This window comes from Tinamus guttatus, unplaced genomic scaffold, assembly GCF_059628265.1.
Source record: "Tinamus guttatus ecotype Peru unplaced genomic scaffold, ASM5962826v1 Tinamus_guttatus_pri_ptg000602l, whole genome shotgun sequence".
Classification (NCBI taxonomy): Eukaryota; Metazoa; Chordata; class Aves; order Tinamiformes; family Tinamidae; genus Tinamus; species Tinamus guttatus.
Window position 1 is genome coordinate 5,343,716 of NW_028289136.1, and position 14,871 is coordinate 5,358,586.

At 53.3% G+C, this 14,871-nt stretch overlaps 1 protein-coding gene across 1 annotated transcript; it reads left to right on the plus strand.

Annotated features, from left to right (window-relative positions):
- Positions 1-3,188: 3,188 nt before the first annotated feature.
- On the plus strand, positions 3,189-3,591 carry LOC148592422 (mid1-interacting protein 1A-like). Its single transcript, XM_088534925.1, has one exon. It carries the CDS (start codon positions 3,203-3,205, stop codon positions 3,584-3,586), a length of 384 nt encoding a protein of 127 aa, XP_088391051.1. The 5' UTR covers positions 3,189-3,202; the 3' UTR covers positions 3,587-3,591.
- The last annotated feature ends 11,280 nt before the right edge of the window (positions 3,592-14,871 follow it).

The window sequence follows — 14,871 nt, forward strand, 5'->3', positions numbered from 1 at the left end:
GTATCTGAAGGGAGGGTGTAAAATAGGCCAGACTCCTCTCAGTCAGGCCCAGTGACAGAACGAGAGGCAATGGACACAAACTAGAAACACAGGTGGACCCCTCCGAACATGAGGTAAACTTGAGGTTGACCAACTCCTGGAACAGGTTGTCCAGAGAGGCTGTGGAGTCTCCATCCTTAGAGATATTCAGGGGCCACCTGGGCACAATCCTGCACCCTGTGCTCTAGATTCCCTGCTCGAGGAGGGGATTGGACAAGACGATCTGCAGAGGTCCCTTCCAACCGCAACCCTTGTGTGATTCTGTCACCGGGGCAGAGGCTGGGGGGGAGGTGGCCAGGCCTGCCTGACCCGACATGGCCCTGCAGCCGTGTGGCAATCAGGCCCTATTTTGGGAAGGTCCTAAAGGCCCCTTTGGCCTCTGGCTCCCCTTGGCCGGGAGGGCAGAGCACGAGCGTGCGCCGTGCTCCTGGCAGCCCTGCGAGCACCCAGCAATACCACGGCAGCCAAAAGCAGGGGCTGGGGAGCCAAGGGAGCTCAGGGCCCAGTAACCACCTCAACCCATGTCTGGCCCCCATCAGGGTCCAGCCCTTCCCAGGGGTCATCAGGGCTTGCCAGAAGGAGGCCTGGGTTCCCTGTAATTCCCTGGCACAACAGCGGGGCTGCTGGTAAGAGGATTGCTCTTGAGAAGTTGAGAAGTTTTGAGAAGTTCTGCTGAAGTTCTGCTGAAGCAGCAGCTGAGAGCAACTTCAGTCCCCTGGTTTCCCAGGAACAAGGGAAGAGACTGCCCTTGTGCAGTGCTGGGGCCCGACAGCTGTCCCCAATGGAAAAGCGATGAAGAAACAACACACAGACGCTCCCTGGGCTGGAGCTGTGCTAGGAAATATTCCCAGATGTTGCTCAAAGCAGACGGCTGCTCGGGGTGAGGGCTGCAGCAACAGATTTGCAGAAGAACTAGGGCAGAAGCCCTTTCTGAGGGTGCTAGGAGGAATCCAGTGTCTCACACTGAAGGAACAAGGTGAAAGGAGTCCAGGAACTGTATGTTTCGCCCACACATTGCTGGCGAAACCTTGTGGGATAAGGGGGCAGGAAGATGGGACCAGGAGCTGCTCAAGGACCCATCTATGTCCTGGCCCATCCTCCTTGTCTTGCTCCTCCTGGAGACCCTGAGGAAAGAGGTCGAGGAGACTGGAATGAACTACACAGGGTGTAGTGCTGCTGCATCAGGACTAACGCTGGCGTGGGAAACAGCTGTAGCCTGGGGACATCAATGAGTCTGTTGGACCCTAGAAAGGCCCAGGAGAAGCACTGACCTGAGAGGCTTCCTTGAAGCTCCTCTAGCACACCAGCTCTATGCTAAGAGTGTGCCCAGGTCACTTTTGAGCCTTCAGGGCCACTGGAAAGGAGTCCAGCCAAGTCCAGAGTCCCAAACACAGCCTATGACCAGCTTTATGGCAATAAGGTCTATGCTGGGCTTCCTCGTGGATCAGTGAGCCATGGTGTGAGCTCTGGGCTGCTGCTGCTGGTAACTCGCCTGCCTCATTGACAACCAGAAAGCACTGTGGGACTGAGGGGCCAAGGGGCCACCCTGTGCAGCCTTGGGCATCCCAAGCCCTGGGCTAGCCCTGGGCTAGCACCAGGCATGGTGGGCCATCAGCACGAGGCACTGCAGATGAGGAGGTTTCTGGTGAGAGCACCTGACACCAAAGGGACCCACGGCCATGACCGCTGTCCTTGAGATCGCCAAGTCTCTGTGTGGGATGTTGGTCACGTCTCACCTCAGCCTTCTTGCACTGTGCTTGCTTCTTTGGTTAAATCTCTAACTCTGCAGGTGCCTGGGGAGTTACCCCAGTGCTTGGTCCTGGGCATGGATTTATGCATGTTGGGATGTACCAGACACTACAACCCTGTGCAGCGCTCAGAGAGTCCCAAATCATTGCTATGGATGGGGAAAAGAAAACACAGATTCCACAAATACAAGGAGGTCCAGGAGAGACAAGTCCTTGCATGGCAGAAATGGGATTTTTCCGCCTTGCTGGGACACCAGGAGACACCGTGGCTGGGCATGCAGGAGAGGCGGGAGCACGGCGCTGTGGACGCTCATGGGGCTGCCGGGAGCACGGTGCACACTCGTGGTCTCCTCTCTGGGAGAGCCAGGAGGAGCAAGAGGCCAAAGGGGCCTGTGGGACCTTCCCAAAATAGGGCCCAATTGCCACACAGCTGCACAGCCATGTCGGGGCAGGCAGATCTGGTCGCTTCCCCACCTTGGCCTCTGCCCTGGTGATGGGGACAGGATGACACCATCCCTGTGGCCGGGTTGTTGTCCTGGCTGTCGGGAGCCCCTGGCTCCTCCAGACCCTGGTGGGACACCACGATGGGGTCCTCAAAGCACTGTATGTGGGGTTGACTTCATCCCGCTCTGGGAGCACAGACAGGGAGCACGGGGGTGAGAGGGGCATCCCTGTGCAGGCGTTCCTGTGTCTCCATGGCCAAACACGCTGGCTCACAGACCTGCGCAGGACCCTGGCCGAGCTCTCCACATCTCCTGATGGGGGAAGACTTGATCCACGCTGCTCCCGGGGGCTGCAGCGTTCCCACATGAGCAGGTGCCCCAGCTTGCAGGACTGTCCCCACCATGGGTTTAGCTGGTCTTGAACCAGCAGACCCGGCGGCTGGAGGAAGTCTCAGAAGGGGAGTGTTTCTGGGCTTTGCTCATGGTCACACACTAATTAGATGCCCTGGTTCTCTGTAATGCCGAAGTCAACCCAGTGTCTCGCCGACGGTGGAGTCTCTCCAAATGTCTCCCCAGTTGCTTATGGTTGCTGTCACTTCTGCACTAGTGGCTACAAAACGGTGTTTCACAACCTCCCAGTCACATTCATGTGCCAAACGTTGCATAAGGGGAGCCAATCTACCCCGGAGGGGAGCAGCAGCTCCCTGTGCTGCTGCGCTCGTGTCCACGTCCTGCTCCGGGCAGCAGCGGCCCCGGGGCCTGCAGCCAGCTGGGGCCAAGGCCGCGCAGGGGCTCAGGCCGTGGCCGCGGCCAAGCCTGGCTGCTGCCGCCGGCCGGCGCGGCCATTGGCTGCGCGCGGAGGAGGGACGGCCGCCCCGCGCGGCGGCGCCGCCACAAGAAGCCGCCGCGGAGGCCAGGCCGGGCCAGGCGAGCGCACCCCGGGCAGCGCTGCGCAGCCGCGGCCGCCGCGCCATGGAGCAGTACTTGTCGGCCACGCAGAGGATGGAGCGCGAGGTGATGTTCCCCAGCCTGCTGCGGGGCGTCTTCGCGGAGCCCCCCGAGGCCGGCGCCGGCGCCCGCACGGACCTCTACGAGCGCTACCAGCTGCTCAAGGCCATGAGGCCCGTGGTGCAGAGAGGCCTGGGCGGCGGCGGCGAGCAGAGCGCGCCCGACGACGGCGCGCAGCCGGCGCCCGAGCAGGCCGAGGGCGCCGACCTGGAAGAGCGCCTTTGCCACCACCTGCACGGCCTGCAGCAGGTGCTCACCCACCTCGCCAGGGACGCCAACGCGCTCACGCGGCGCTACAGCCAGATCCTGGAGCAGATCAACCTCGGCGAGGGGCAGCCCAGCTGGTGAACGGTGCCCCGGCCTACGAGGTGAGAGCTGGCGCCGACAGCGGCACAACGGGCCGAAGGGAGACGGGGTCCGGGGCCGAGGGCGCCTTGGGGAACTGCGTTGACGTGGCGGGGACACCCCTCCTAATGCCGGCAAATTGAGAGCTCCATGATGGGACTGGGATTCCTCTATTGTGGTCAATGCTGACCGTGTTGGAGGGTTGATGTTTGCACCTGGGTCCCTTGCTGGGTACCCGGGCACAAAAAAGCCCTGTGTGGGTGTTTGGGGTTGTGGCAGGTGCCCTTGCAGCACTGGTGTGGATGACACAAAGGAGAGGTGCCACCAGCACACATCATCTCTGCCTCTTCCCACAGACCTCCTCGTCCTCCATGCACCGAGGCAGCTCCTCGCTCCCGCTGGAACTGCACAACAGCGACGGGTTTGACCCTGCAAGAGCCTCATTGCCTGTTGTCCCTGCATGCAGAGACACCCGCCGTCGTCTCGGGGGTCCATGCGAAGAGCTCCTGGGCTCGAGACTTACCTCTATTTTCAAAGAGCAGCCTGCAGGCGCCTGCATCGCCCCATTGCACTGAGAACTGTCACAGGCCCTTGGAAACCCTGAGCCCCTTCTCCAGCTGGTACCTGGACTTGGGCTGGACTTTCCCCCATCCTTGACAATAAAACAAATGCCTTGAAGGTGCCTGTCCATGGTGGTGCTTTCCTTCAGGCCAAGGACATGCCCAGAGCCAGGCCAGAGCCTGCTCCCGCCCAGCAGGGCTGGTCCCAAGCTGGGATCTCCCATGGTATGGAATCTCATCTACTCATGCTAAAGTTTTAAGTTGCTGCGGTGGGCATGGCCATGCGTCAGCTCTGGTGGCACATGCTGGCCCTCTCCTTGCACACATGTTGCCCAGCCTCATGTCCTCTCTGCAACATCCCTCCTGGAATCTGTCCCTGGCTTCAGCCCCATCCTGACCCTTGCTAATATAGGGGCCTGGGCTGGTCTGAGCTCTGCTTGGGTGGGGAAAGGGGCAGGATTCATGAAAACTCATAGATTCAGCAAAATCAGCAGCTCCAGCAGGTGAGGGCTCCAGCTCCTGTGCTCCATCTCCCGCAGACCTGGGGGGTGCTCGGAGCTGCTGCCCTCGAGCGCGGCCGCCTGCAGGCAGCAGCGCTGCCCGGGCTCCGCGGTGCAGCTCCCTCCCCGGCGGGTGCAACGCGCCGCTCTCCGGAGCTCCCACATCCTCCCCGGCACAGGGCACCCGGCATCTCTCACCTCCAGGCTCCGCTCCATGGAGGCAGTGGAGGACACGGAGCCGGGAGGCTGCCGAGGGCCCTCTCTCATCCTCGCAGCATGACCCGTCTCGGCCGTGGGCTGAGCTGTGGCCGCCGGATGTTCCTAAAATAGGAGGCTGTTTTGATCCCGCTGCACGGCCGTGTCAGGACACGCAGAGCCGCTGCTTTCCCGGCCTTGGACTCTGTGCCGGCGATGGGGACGGGATGATGCAATTCCTGCAGCCGGGACCGTGTCCTGGCTGGAGGGAGCCTGGATGCCCCGGGGCCCCGTGCGTGGATGTCACTCAGGTGGGGGTCCCGGTGGCTGCCCCCACGGAGGCAGGAGGTCGGGAGCAGCCCTGCCCAGCCGCGGCGCCCAGGCTCTGCGCTGCCACCCCGCTCAGCAGGGACCCGGGGCCGGTCCCGGGCGGCGCCTCTGGGCTCCCCTGTGACCAGGACAGAACCAGGCAGTTGAGGCCACCACAGCTCAGGCCACCATTGACAGCATGGCTGGAATAGAGGCATCTCAGTGGTCACTGGGAAATCCTTTTTCCCAAAGTCAACACGGACATCCTCGGAAGTCACACAAAGTTGAGAGATGCCCTCTCCAGCACTGACTGTTCATTTGCAGCCCATCCCCTGCCTCTCTGAGCGATCCCTACACACGGGACTGCAGTGGGACATGCAAGTGCTAACCTGTAGCTGGGCAAAGTATTTGGGGAGGATTCGTGCACCAGGCATTGAAGAAGAGGAGACAGGGGACAGCTGTCCAGGGAGACACAGTTCAGCGCGCTTCCCACCATCGCCAGCACAGCAGCTCCTTCAGCAGCTCCCTTCATGGCCACATCCTTATCTGGGAACCAAAAGGCACCAGGATCTGCAGCCAACTCAGGCGAAGTCCGAGCAGCAGCTCAGCCGATTGCCTTTTTATTTGCAAAGAGCAGCCTGCAGGTGAGTGCATTGCCCTGTTGCACCGTGAGCTCTCACAGGGCTCTTGGAAATGCTGAACCCCTTCTCCAGCTGCTGCCTGGACTTGGAGGGGACCTTCCCACACTCCCTGACAATAAAACAAACGCCCTGAAGATGCCTGTGAGTGCCCCAGGGTCTTCCCAGGGGCAGGGAAGGGGAAACTTGCTCTTCCAGCACATCCCCTCAGGGAGATATTATCTCCCTCAGGGAGATAATTCCAGGTGTTGTTCTCCCAGAGAGAAGTCTCCGTGCTGGGGAAAGCCAATGCACAGAGGCCAGATGAGTTTTTGCAACAATATATTGAGAAAACTTTTGAGAAGGACAGGGAACTGAAGGGAGAAAGAAACATTGATGGCAAAAGCAGCAAAGCCTGATGTCCAATTTCTCTTCATGAAAAGGTGTTGTTATGCTTAAAGCAGACCCCAGAAGTGAGGCATGAGATAGATACTAAACCTCTACCACTCTAAACCCAAAAGGGAAAGATTGAGAAGACTGTTACACACAGGTCAGTTCACAAGATCAAGATCATTTTCAAATGTTTCCCTGGGGACACAGGCACTCGTCGCTTTGCTTCATTCACCAGCACTTTCAGAGTCTTTTCTCTTGACTGCCCATTTTGTTGTAGTTCAACTGAGTGTTCCATTCAGGATTCCAAGACCGTATCCAAAAGCAAAGGTGAATCTACAGAAACAGCAGCAGCAACATATGAAAAGGGAGCTGTGAAAGCAAAATACAGAGAGAACCTAAAACAGAGCGATTTTTTTTCCTCGTTGGTGCAGAAATCCTCTCTAAACAAGATGTTGGCTTTGATTTTTCTGCCATGTGAGCACGGATTGGCCTAGATAGTGCTCAAGTCTTGTGGCTACAGAAATGAGCATTTGTTTGCATTGAAGATTCCCACATTGTCTTGCACTTGCCTACTTATTCAAGGCATTTTTCCAGGCTGCCATGACCATTTTGGTGCCAAACCTTGCTCCTTGTGTCATTCTGTGGCCACGCTGCAGCAGTTGTACCTGGGGGTCTCTGAAAATGGTCCTTGCCTAAGCAATTACCCCAAAATGTAGACTAACACCACTCTTACCAGGACAAGAAAGGATTTCAGAAACAGGTTTGTCTCTTGCCTCAACCCTGACAAGCTGGCAGGCTTCGTCTTCATTCATAGGAAAAAAAAAAAAAGTGGAGCCCATGAGTAATACTGGGAGACACTTAAGCCATTCCTATTGCAATTCCTCACAAAGATGGGAGGAGATGGCACAAGCTAGGGAGGAAGTGGAAGAAGATGGACACTGTTCTCTCCAACCTGCCTTTGGAGCCCATATGTCCCCATGCCCCTGCTGTTTCAGGACCTTACCTGGACTGTGAGAAACAGAGGGAAGTCAAACAGAAGAACATCGCCCTGCCTACAAGGTGAGAGCTTGAGGACACACAGTGCCAAAGCATACATTGACCTCTTCCTGGGGGACTTTCTTCGGATCTTATCCACAGATCCCGGTCCTCTGCTGCTTTTTGATAGGTATATCCTCTTGCATATCTCCTCCTGAACGGATGACTGGTGCAGGCTGTGTCATTCAGAACTAAAGTCACTATGTGCACACCCCATTTCCCCCAAGACTCCCCAGCTTCCAGGTAAGCAGTGTCTGGCTGCTGCTGTGCAGACACGGAAGATCCCAAAACTTCCCCTGAGAGAGAATGTCAAGTGCTGTGGAGGTCCCTATGCTCCAGAGTCCAGGAGCTACCAGACACTGGTGCTCCAGTAAATTCACGTGTTCTCTCTGAGGGAACCTGGTGTATAGCAACAGAATCGATGTCAGGCAGAATGTGGACACTTCCAGATTTCCAAATGTGTAAATCTGAGATTCCAGCTGCAGATAGCTCAGGTTCTTCCTTCCCCTGCTCTTGAAAGTACTGTCAAGTGGGACTTTCATCACTTGCACAGGAGGGCCTGACCCCTTGGGTAGACATCTCTGTCCCACACCAACACTCACGTGTGGGTTAGGACTAAACCAAGCTCTGATCCTTCTTCTAATAAAATCAAGACCGTGGAAAGCAGATGGCAGCAACAGGAAACTTGAACGTCTTTCAAAAATGTTAACCCCAAGTTCTAGAGAAAACATGTGGCCAGAGATGAAGATATCCCAAACAAATTCTGTTCTTTATTCCCACAGGGTGATGGATGTCCCACAGTCACACGGCAGCTTTTCTCCCGTGCCAAGTCCCACCCAGGGATGTCTTCAGGGATCACTGAGGAGCCTGGCCAGTTGCCAGCTTGGCGCTGCCTTTACCATTGCATTTGACCTGCTATTGATGCTGACAGAAACCTTGCTGCTTCATGTCACCTCACTCCCAACCACATACCTTTCTGGCAGGAAGAGCAGAAATGAGTGTTTTGTGTTATTGCTTCGTAGAAGGCACTTGTGACTTTGAAGCAATGTTTTTTCTTTGTGTGCTCACAGGGCTATGACACTGATAAAGGAACTGCTTCCCAAGGCTGATCTGAAATGAAACACAAAGCCTTGAACATCTGCGTCCTGTGTTTCCCAAAGCTGTTATTCCTATACAGCTACTGTTCCCCAGCCCCTGCGGATGGGGGAAGCCTTGGCCACCACATCCAAGGACTGGTATAGGGGAGTGAGCTGGCTTTCTCCATCAGGGAGTGGGAATTTGGTTTTACATTGGGTTGGAATTCAGTTGCAGTCCTGCTGAGGGGGTCTCATGCCACAGCCACCTACCAGTCCACTGGCTCTTACAACTTACAAAACCTTGGTGCAGTCATGTCATCCGCCTGTGCAGAGAGCTGGGAATTGGACCTGGTCCTGGCATCTTTTCCCAGTCTTCTTCTCTCCTTTCCACCAGCATCCCCTCCCCTCCTGGGCTCCCGATTTCCCATCTCTTCACTTGTGTTGGCTTCTGCACATCCTTTCCTGCAGCCCGCTCTTGAGCAGCCCTGCAGACCCAGTACCTCACCCTTCACATGGCACCCTAGGGTCAACTCGCTGAGGAAAGACTAAGCGAGCTGGGCCTGCTTAGTCTGGAGAAGAGAAGACTGAGAGCAGACTTGATCAACATGTACAAGTACATGAGGGGTGATTGTGAGGAGGATGGGGCCTGGCTCTTCTCTGTGGTGGCTGGTGACAGGATGAGGGGTAACGGGTGTAAGTTGAAACACAGGAAGTTTAATCTCCATGTGAGGAAGAACTTCTTTCCTGTGTGGATGACAGAGCCTTGGCACAGGCTGCCCAGAGAGGCTGTGGAGGCTCCTGCTCTGGAGATCTTCAAATTCGCCTGGATGTCACCCTGTGCCCCGTGCTCTGAGTGTCCCTGCTGGAGCAGAGGGTTGGACTAGATGATCTCTGGATGTCCCTGCCAACCTCAACCATTCTGCGATTCTGTGAAACCCCTGCCAGCCCCAGGACGACCCACAGCAAGTGCCTTCTCCCACCTCACTCCCTCAGAGGCCGTGGTACCTCCAGAGCTTGGGTGCAGGGGAGGATGCTCAGTTGGAGCAAGTAGGAAGAGAGGGCTCGGCTTGCCTTCGAACCCTGCTTGCTGTGGGGCACCACAGCAGCAAAGGCTCTGCACGCGCGGCCGCTGAGCGGGCAGGGGGCTGCGAGCCCTTCCCCTTCCTCCCTCTGCCAGGAGCAGCAGCAGCCTCAGGCTGGGCCCAGCACAGGTGACTTCTTCCCTCCCAGAAAGACACTTCACCCTGGGAATGTCTTACTCTATTGGGCACTAGAGGGAGGTGTCCCTTCTCCTTTTTTTTTTTTTTTTTTGTAAAGAACTCAACTGCTTTTTCTTCTTTCCTCTTTCCAGCTTTTTTTTTTTTTTTTTTTTTTTTTTAAGAACCGAACTTTATTATTTTGCTTTGATTAAAGAATCCAGAGATCTCAGAGCATCTGTGCTGGCAGGCAGGAGGACTATGACTACGCTATGGGTCACTGGCTCTGTTTCTGTGTTGCCCTGTGTTGCTGCTCATGCTGGGCTCTGCTCTCCATGCCTCCTCTCTCTATCTATAATGCCCTTGAGACAGAAACAGACTCATCAGCTCTAAAACTTCCAATTTAAAATGTGCAGACATTCTGCAAATGGTTCACGCGTCCCTGTCTGTTACCTGGAAGCAGCTCCATGACATGTTCATGTGCCCCTGCTCACATTTCCCCGTGTCAGGGGGCTCTGATTGCTGAGCAGCACTGCGAGGCTCCATTGCACTGTAAAGAATCAAAAAAAAAAACCTTTTGTTTTCTTTTAGTGAAACTCTAAAAGCATTTAAAAGAAAGTATTTTAAAAATGCATTTCACAATTTAACAATGAAATGTATTTTCAGCTCCCCCGCACTAACACCCTGCCTTGGCATCCTGACCAGTGGCAGATATTGTACTGAAATCAGCCCCGCTTAAACCCATGCACCATCTCAACAACACCCCAGAAGAACCGGCTCTTTCATGATTCTTGCACAGAAGGACCCAGGTGATTACGTTCTTTAGACAGGATTATACCCACCCAATATCCAGGCAGCAGTTTGTATTATTCCAATACTAAATGTGAGCTGTTCCATGCTGCTTTAATAGATTAAAACTGATGATAATTCTGGCTGCATTAACAGAGACCCTGTATATTGTGCTGACCAGAAGAGAAGTGGGAATTTCTCTCAGGCCACTCTGTGATTCATCTGCCAACCAGGATCAGGTCTTTACCCTTGTTACTTCTAATTTTGTTTGATGCATCCTGTTCTCTTTGGGTTTCTTAGAGGAGGACACTCCTTGAAGAGCACAGCACCACCCAGGGATAGGCACTGACCTGCCCTTTGGATAACTGAACTAAGGTACCCACAAACTAATGCAAATGTTGTGTCCAAGCATCCACCACTGAAACAGGGCAGGCATCAGAAAGACCATGTCATCTCTGTTGTAGGCAACATGGCATTTCTCCCATGGTGTGAACATCAGGAAACCCTCCTGTTCCACCTACTCTAGTCTGCTAGAATGTGGAAAGCGTGGGTAAAACCTAAAAAAATTGCTTCTCTCCCTTCACTGTGCGAAATGGGGATTTCACATCTAACTGCAGCTATCGCTTCACAGGGTCCCATGGAGCAATACACAACCTAAGTCTGTTTTCTCTTGCTCTCCTTATTTCTACTCCTCTGGCTGGCAGCAAAGGGTCTTATCTCCCAACCCTGCATTTCCTTTACTAGCCCAACCTTTCCTCTCCACCACCACCAGCCTGTGAAGAGAGCGCTGTAGCTCAGCAATAAGACCTGGCATAGACCTTCTTGTTGGGCTGCCAACCCACAGCGAAGCGAATCTCTCTCCTCCAGGTTCTTCTGCTTCCTGCTAGACAGAGAGCATCATCCTGAACTCAGACAGGAGAAAAACCCAGCGCAGAGGATGCACTCAGTCTTCCTCAAGATGGAGCAGCCAGTTGAAGGCACTCAACGTTGACAACACTGGTAGAATTGATGTGTTACAGGAGATGGGAATAGCAGCACCCATATACTCTGCTCTCCTCCACACCCTCCATAGGGCAATGTCAGAGGTGGGGGACAGCTCAGGAAGGTAAAATCCATGAGAACATAGAGGAATATGGACAAGAAGGGATCACTGGCGTGTCTTGTCAGGCTTCTTGCCAGATCATTGCAAACAGAGCAGAGACTGAACACACACATGTGCACATGCACAGTGGATGTCTCTCATAGACTGTAGACACAGGTCTTGTTCCAGGAAAATCTACAAGCTGAACGGGATATAAACAAATGAAAGAAGTGAATGGACAGAAGATTTAGGAGAAGATAATGTGGTTTCTCAGCAATGTGGGCAGCGATGGCTTGTTGAGCTACTTTACCTGATGGCAATATGAGTCGTTAACTCATATCCTGCTTTCATGGCACAAACAAGACTCTTGAGCAACTCTCAGTGCTACCTATCAGCCTGGCTTTGGTGAGGGTGCCTTTCCCCATTCACCCTGTCCTGCCACTGGGGACAGGACATGTCCTCGCTTGGCCAGGAGGCACTTTGACCCTTCAGTGGCGAATGGTGTCCTGGGGCTTGGTCAAAGCCAGTTCAGATGCCTGCTAAGGCTGTGGGTCACACATTCCCTGGTACGTGAAAGTGGGTGGAGCTGATAAACGACCAGAAAGCAACAGGTGATGTTTGCATAAGAGGTGATGTTTGATTTAGGAGTGGCTCCCGGAGCACGGAGCCACCTGCCAAGCTTTCTGGGTAGAGCTAGAGCAACCAGCTGTATGTTTTCCTTTGCAGCCATATCGCACTTCATTCATCAAGGCTACAAGTTTCCCCATGTGCAGGTTTCTCCCTTGTTGGCCACTGCTGGCTGCAATTGGAGCAAATGCCCAGGATTTGGCCATATGGGGAAAAATTTGGCAATGTTAGTGGGAGCTGATGTGTCAGCCAGCTCTTGGATCCCAAGTATTTATGACTGATGACAGAGGCACTGCACCTCAACACAAACTGTAGCCTATCTCCTTTGCTAGCACGTCCACTGCTGTTTAAAATAATCCAGCTTGTGTCCTAGCTTTCCATGGGAATTTCCTCCACAGAGATCCCCTGAAGGAAACAACTTAAGTGCCCTTTCTGCTGTAATATCACATTATGGGTGGAGATCATCCATAGATCATCACCTTGCTCTTCTAGGCAAAAGGACCAAACCAAAACAGCTTTATCTCCTCAAGAAACTCAGATGCCAGCACTACAGGGAACGAGTGGAGAAAGACAAGTGAGAGCTGCTCTATGCTGCCTTCCAGCTGTTTCCCCACATCCAAACCTCTCATTTCATTTCTTGTCCCAACATCTGCTTTCTGTAACCATTTTATTCTCCTCTTGCCCTTGGATTTAGAGTATTTATTCGTATTAGAGAAAAAAAAACAAATTTGAATGCTGTTTACCTAATTCTTTTAAATGGAAGATGCCAATCCAATGTGTTAAGGAAATAAATCCATTAAAATATATTTATGGACAATACTGCTTTCCAATCAGAGGCGTATAGCAGCACAGAGCTATTCCAGTTCATTGTTATGTACATATTTATACAGTTTTCAAAAACACAGATTGAGTCCCCCCGAAGCCATTGTCAGCCTATTCCCTCTTTGGCAGAGAAGAGGTTCTCAGGATTATTTTGGTTGTTCTAATAATTCTTGCCATGGTTGCTTATACAAGGCCCAGGCACGGACTAGTCCTTTTATGCAAAGAGAGTGAAGTGATGGTCCTTGCCTGAAGGATCTTGCAGTCTTGGAAATGTTCCTCTATCATTAAAACACAGGAGTTAAAGAGAAATTGGCTTTTGAAGCGGCCACCAAAGAAGAGGGCAAGTAGGCACCCTGAGCAGAATGGACAAGTGGCTTGAGGCCCCTCTGTGTCACCTGGGAGCCATGAGAAGAATGGAGCATGTCTAGCTGGTCCTTGCTCATTGTCTCTCTGGTGGCCCTATGACCCATTCTGGTAGCCAGTCTCTCCAACAGGTCTCACCATAGAATCATAGAATCGTTAAGGTTGGCAGGGACCTCCAGAGACCATCTGGTTCAACCCCCCTGCTCCAGCAGGGAAACCTAGAGCATGGGGCATAGGGTGGCATCCAGGCGGGTTTGGAAGATCTCCAGAGAAGGAGACTCCACAACCTCTCTGGGCAGCCTGTTCCAGTGCTCTGTCACCCTCACTGTTAAGAAATGAAGGTGCTACAGCCACAGGGTTTAACAGCACTTTTAGCTTCTCACCTGGATCCATCAAGTAGTCTCTGCTGACTCACAGGGTGCTCAAAACACAAGCTGGAACAAGCAGAGTCAGTCGGTGGCAGCAGCGCGGTGCCCACTGGTCTGCACTGGGTGTCCCCAGCACACAGTGAATGCAAAGTCCTCCCTGGGAACCAGCAAGGACAATGCCACTGGGAGGGACGTGTTTTTCTAGTGGAAAGGCAGTGGCAACTATCAAAGGGAACATTGGGAACTTAACCCACCATCACATTGCGTCTTCCTACCTGGCCACTCCCCAAGTCCTTAAAGAGCCTGATAGATCTACTCAGCAAACACTCCTGGAGGTCTCCTTCTCCACAGGTGGATCCCCAAAACAACATCAGTTCATCAGGTGCAACTTTAAAAAGATGAAGGATTGCAGGGAGCCAGGCCAGCTGGTGACAAACATAAAGCCCAGCAGAGATCCTGGGTGGAAATTCCAGCCTAATGAAGAGCCAGATCCATTCCCTGATGGAAGAAACCCAGCCAACCTCCAGAAAACTGCACAGTGATGGCCAAGACCTCCCTAGGGGTATGGAACAGCAGCTACAATGGAGCTGCTGATTGTGGGAATCCCAGGACCCTGCTTGCCCAAGGCTATGGAGACTTTCATGGTCTTGGCTTTGGATTTCCTTCCCAAGGGAAGAATGAAATTCAAACCAGCCTGGGCTAGTTGTTGCCATCACCATGTGCTGCTGAGAGCCTTTTCAGATCTGCTTCTTCCAGCCTTCTCCAAAACCCTGATTCCACTTTTGCCTTTCATGGGTTGCTTCCCCACCCACTGATTTCCTCAGTGTTGCTTTGACCGTGGGGCCAAAAGAAGAGTGAAAAACTGCAAGAACAACTGTTTCCACTCAGTGCAGGCACAGAGGGCTTTGATCCAGAGCCCAGAACTAGATGTTGGCCCTGCAAAACCTTCTATTAGTGGCAACTGTCACACCAAACAGGTCAGCTGTGTGGTCCCAGTAGCCCAGGAGGCCACCTCTGGTGTGACCAGCTCCAAAGAAAGACACCAAATCCCCACTGGTAGGTAGCAATATGCCAATGGTTTGGCCCCTTTTTAGATCAGGAGAATTTGGCAGTTCAAATCAAGTCCTTACCAAAAAGGAAGGAAAAATCCATTTGGGAGTAATTTGCATGGCAAGGGTGAAAATGCCATCTTAAAGGAGGTCTTAAAGTTAGTAGGATTAAAAAGTTCCAGAAGAAACACAAATAATAACAATCAGATTTTTCACATACATGGTGACTTTCAACCAAATATCTCAAAAAGCTTCGCAAACTTAAGGGCTGATTCTTTGTCCTACAATGAGGTAGCAAAAGTGTCTAA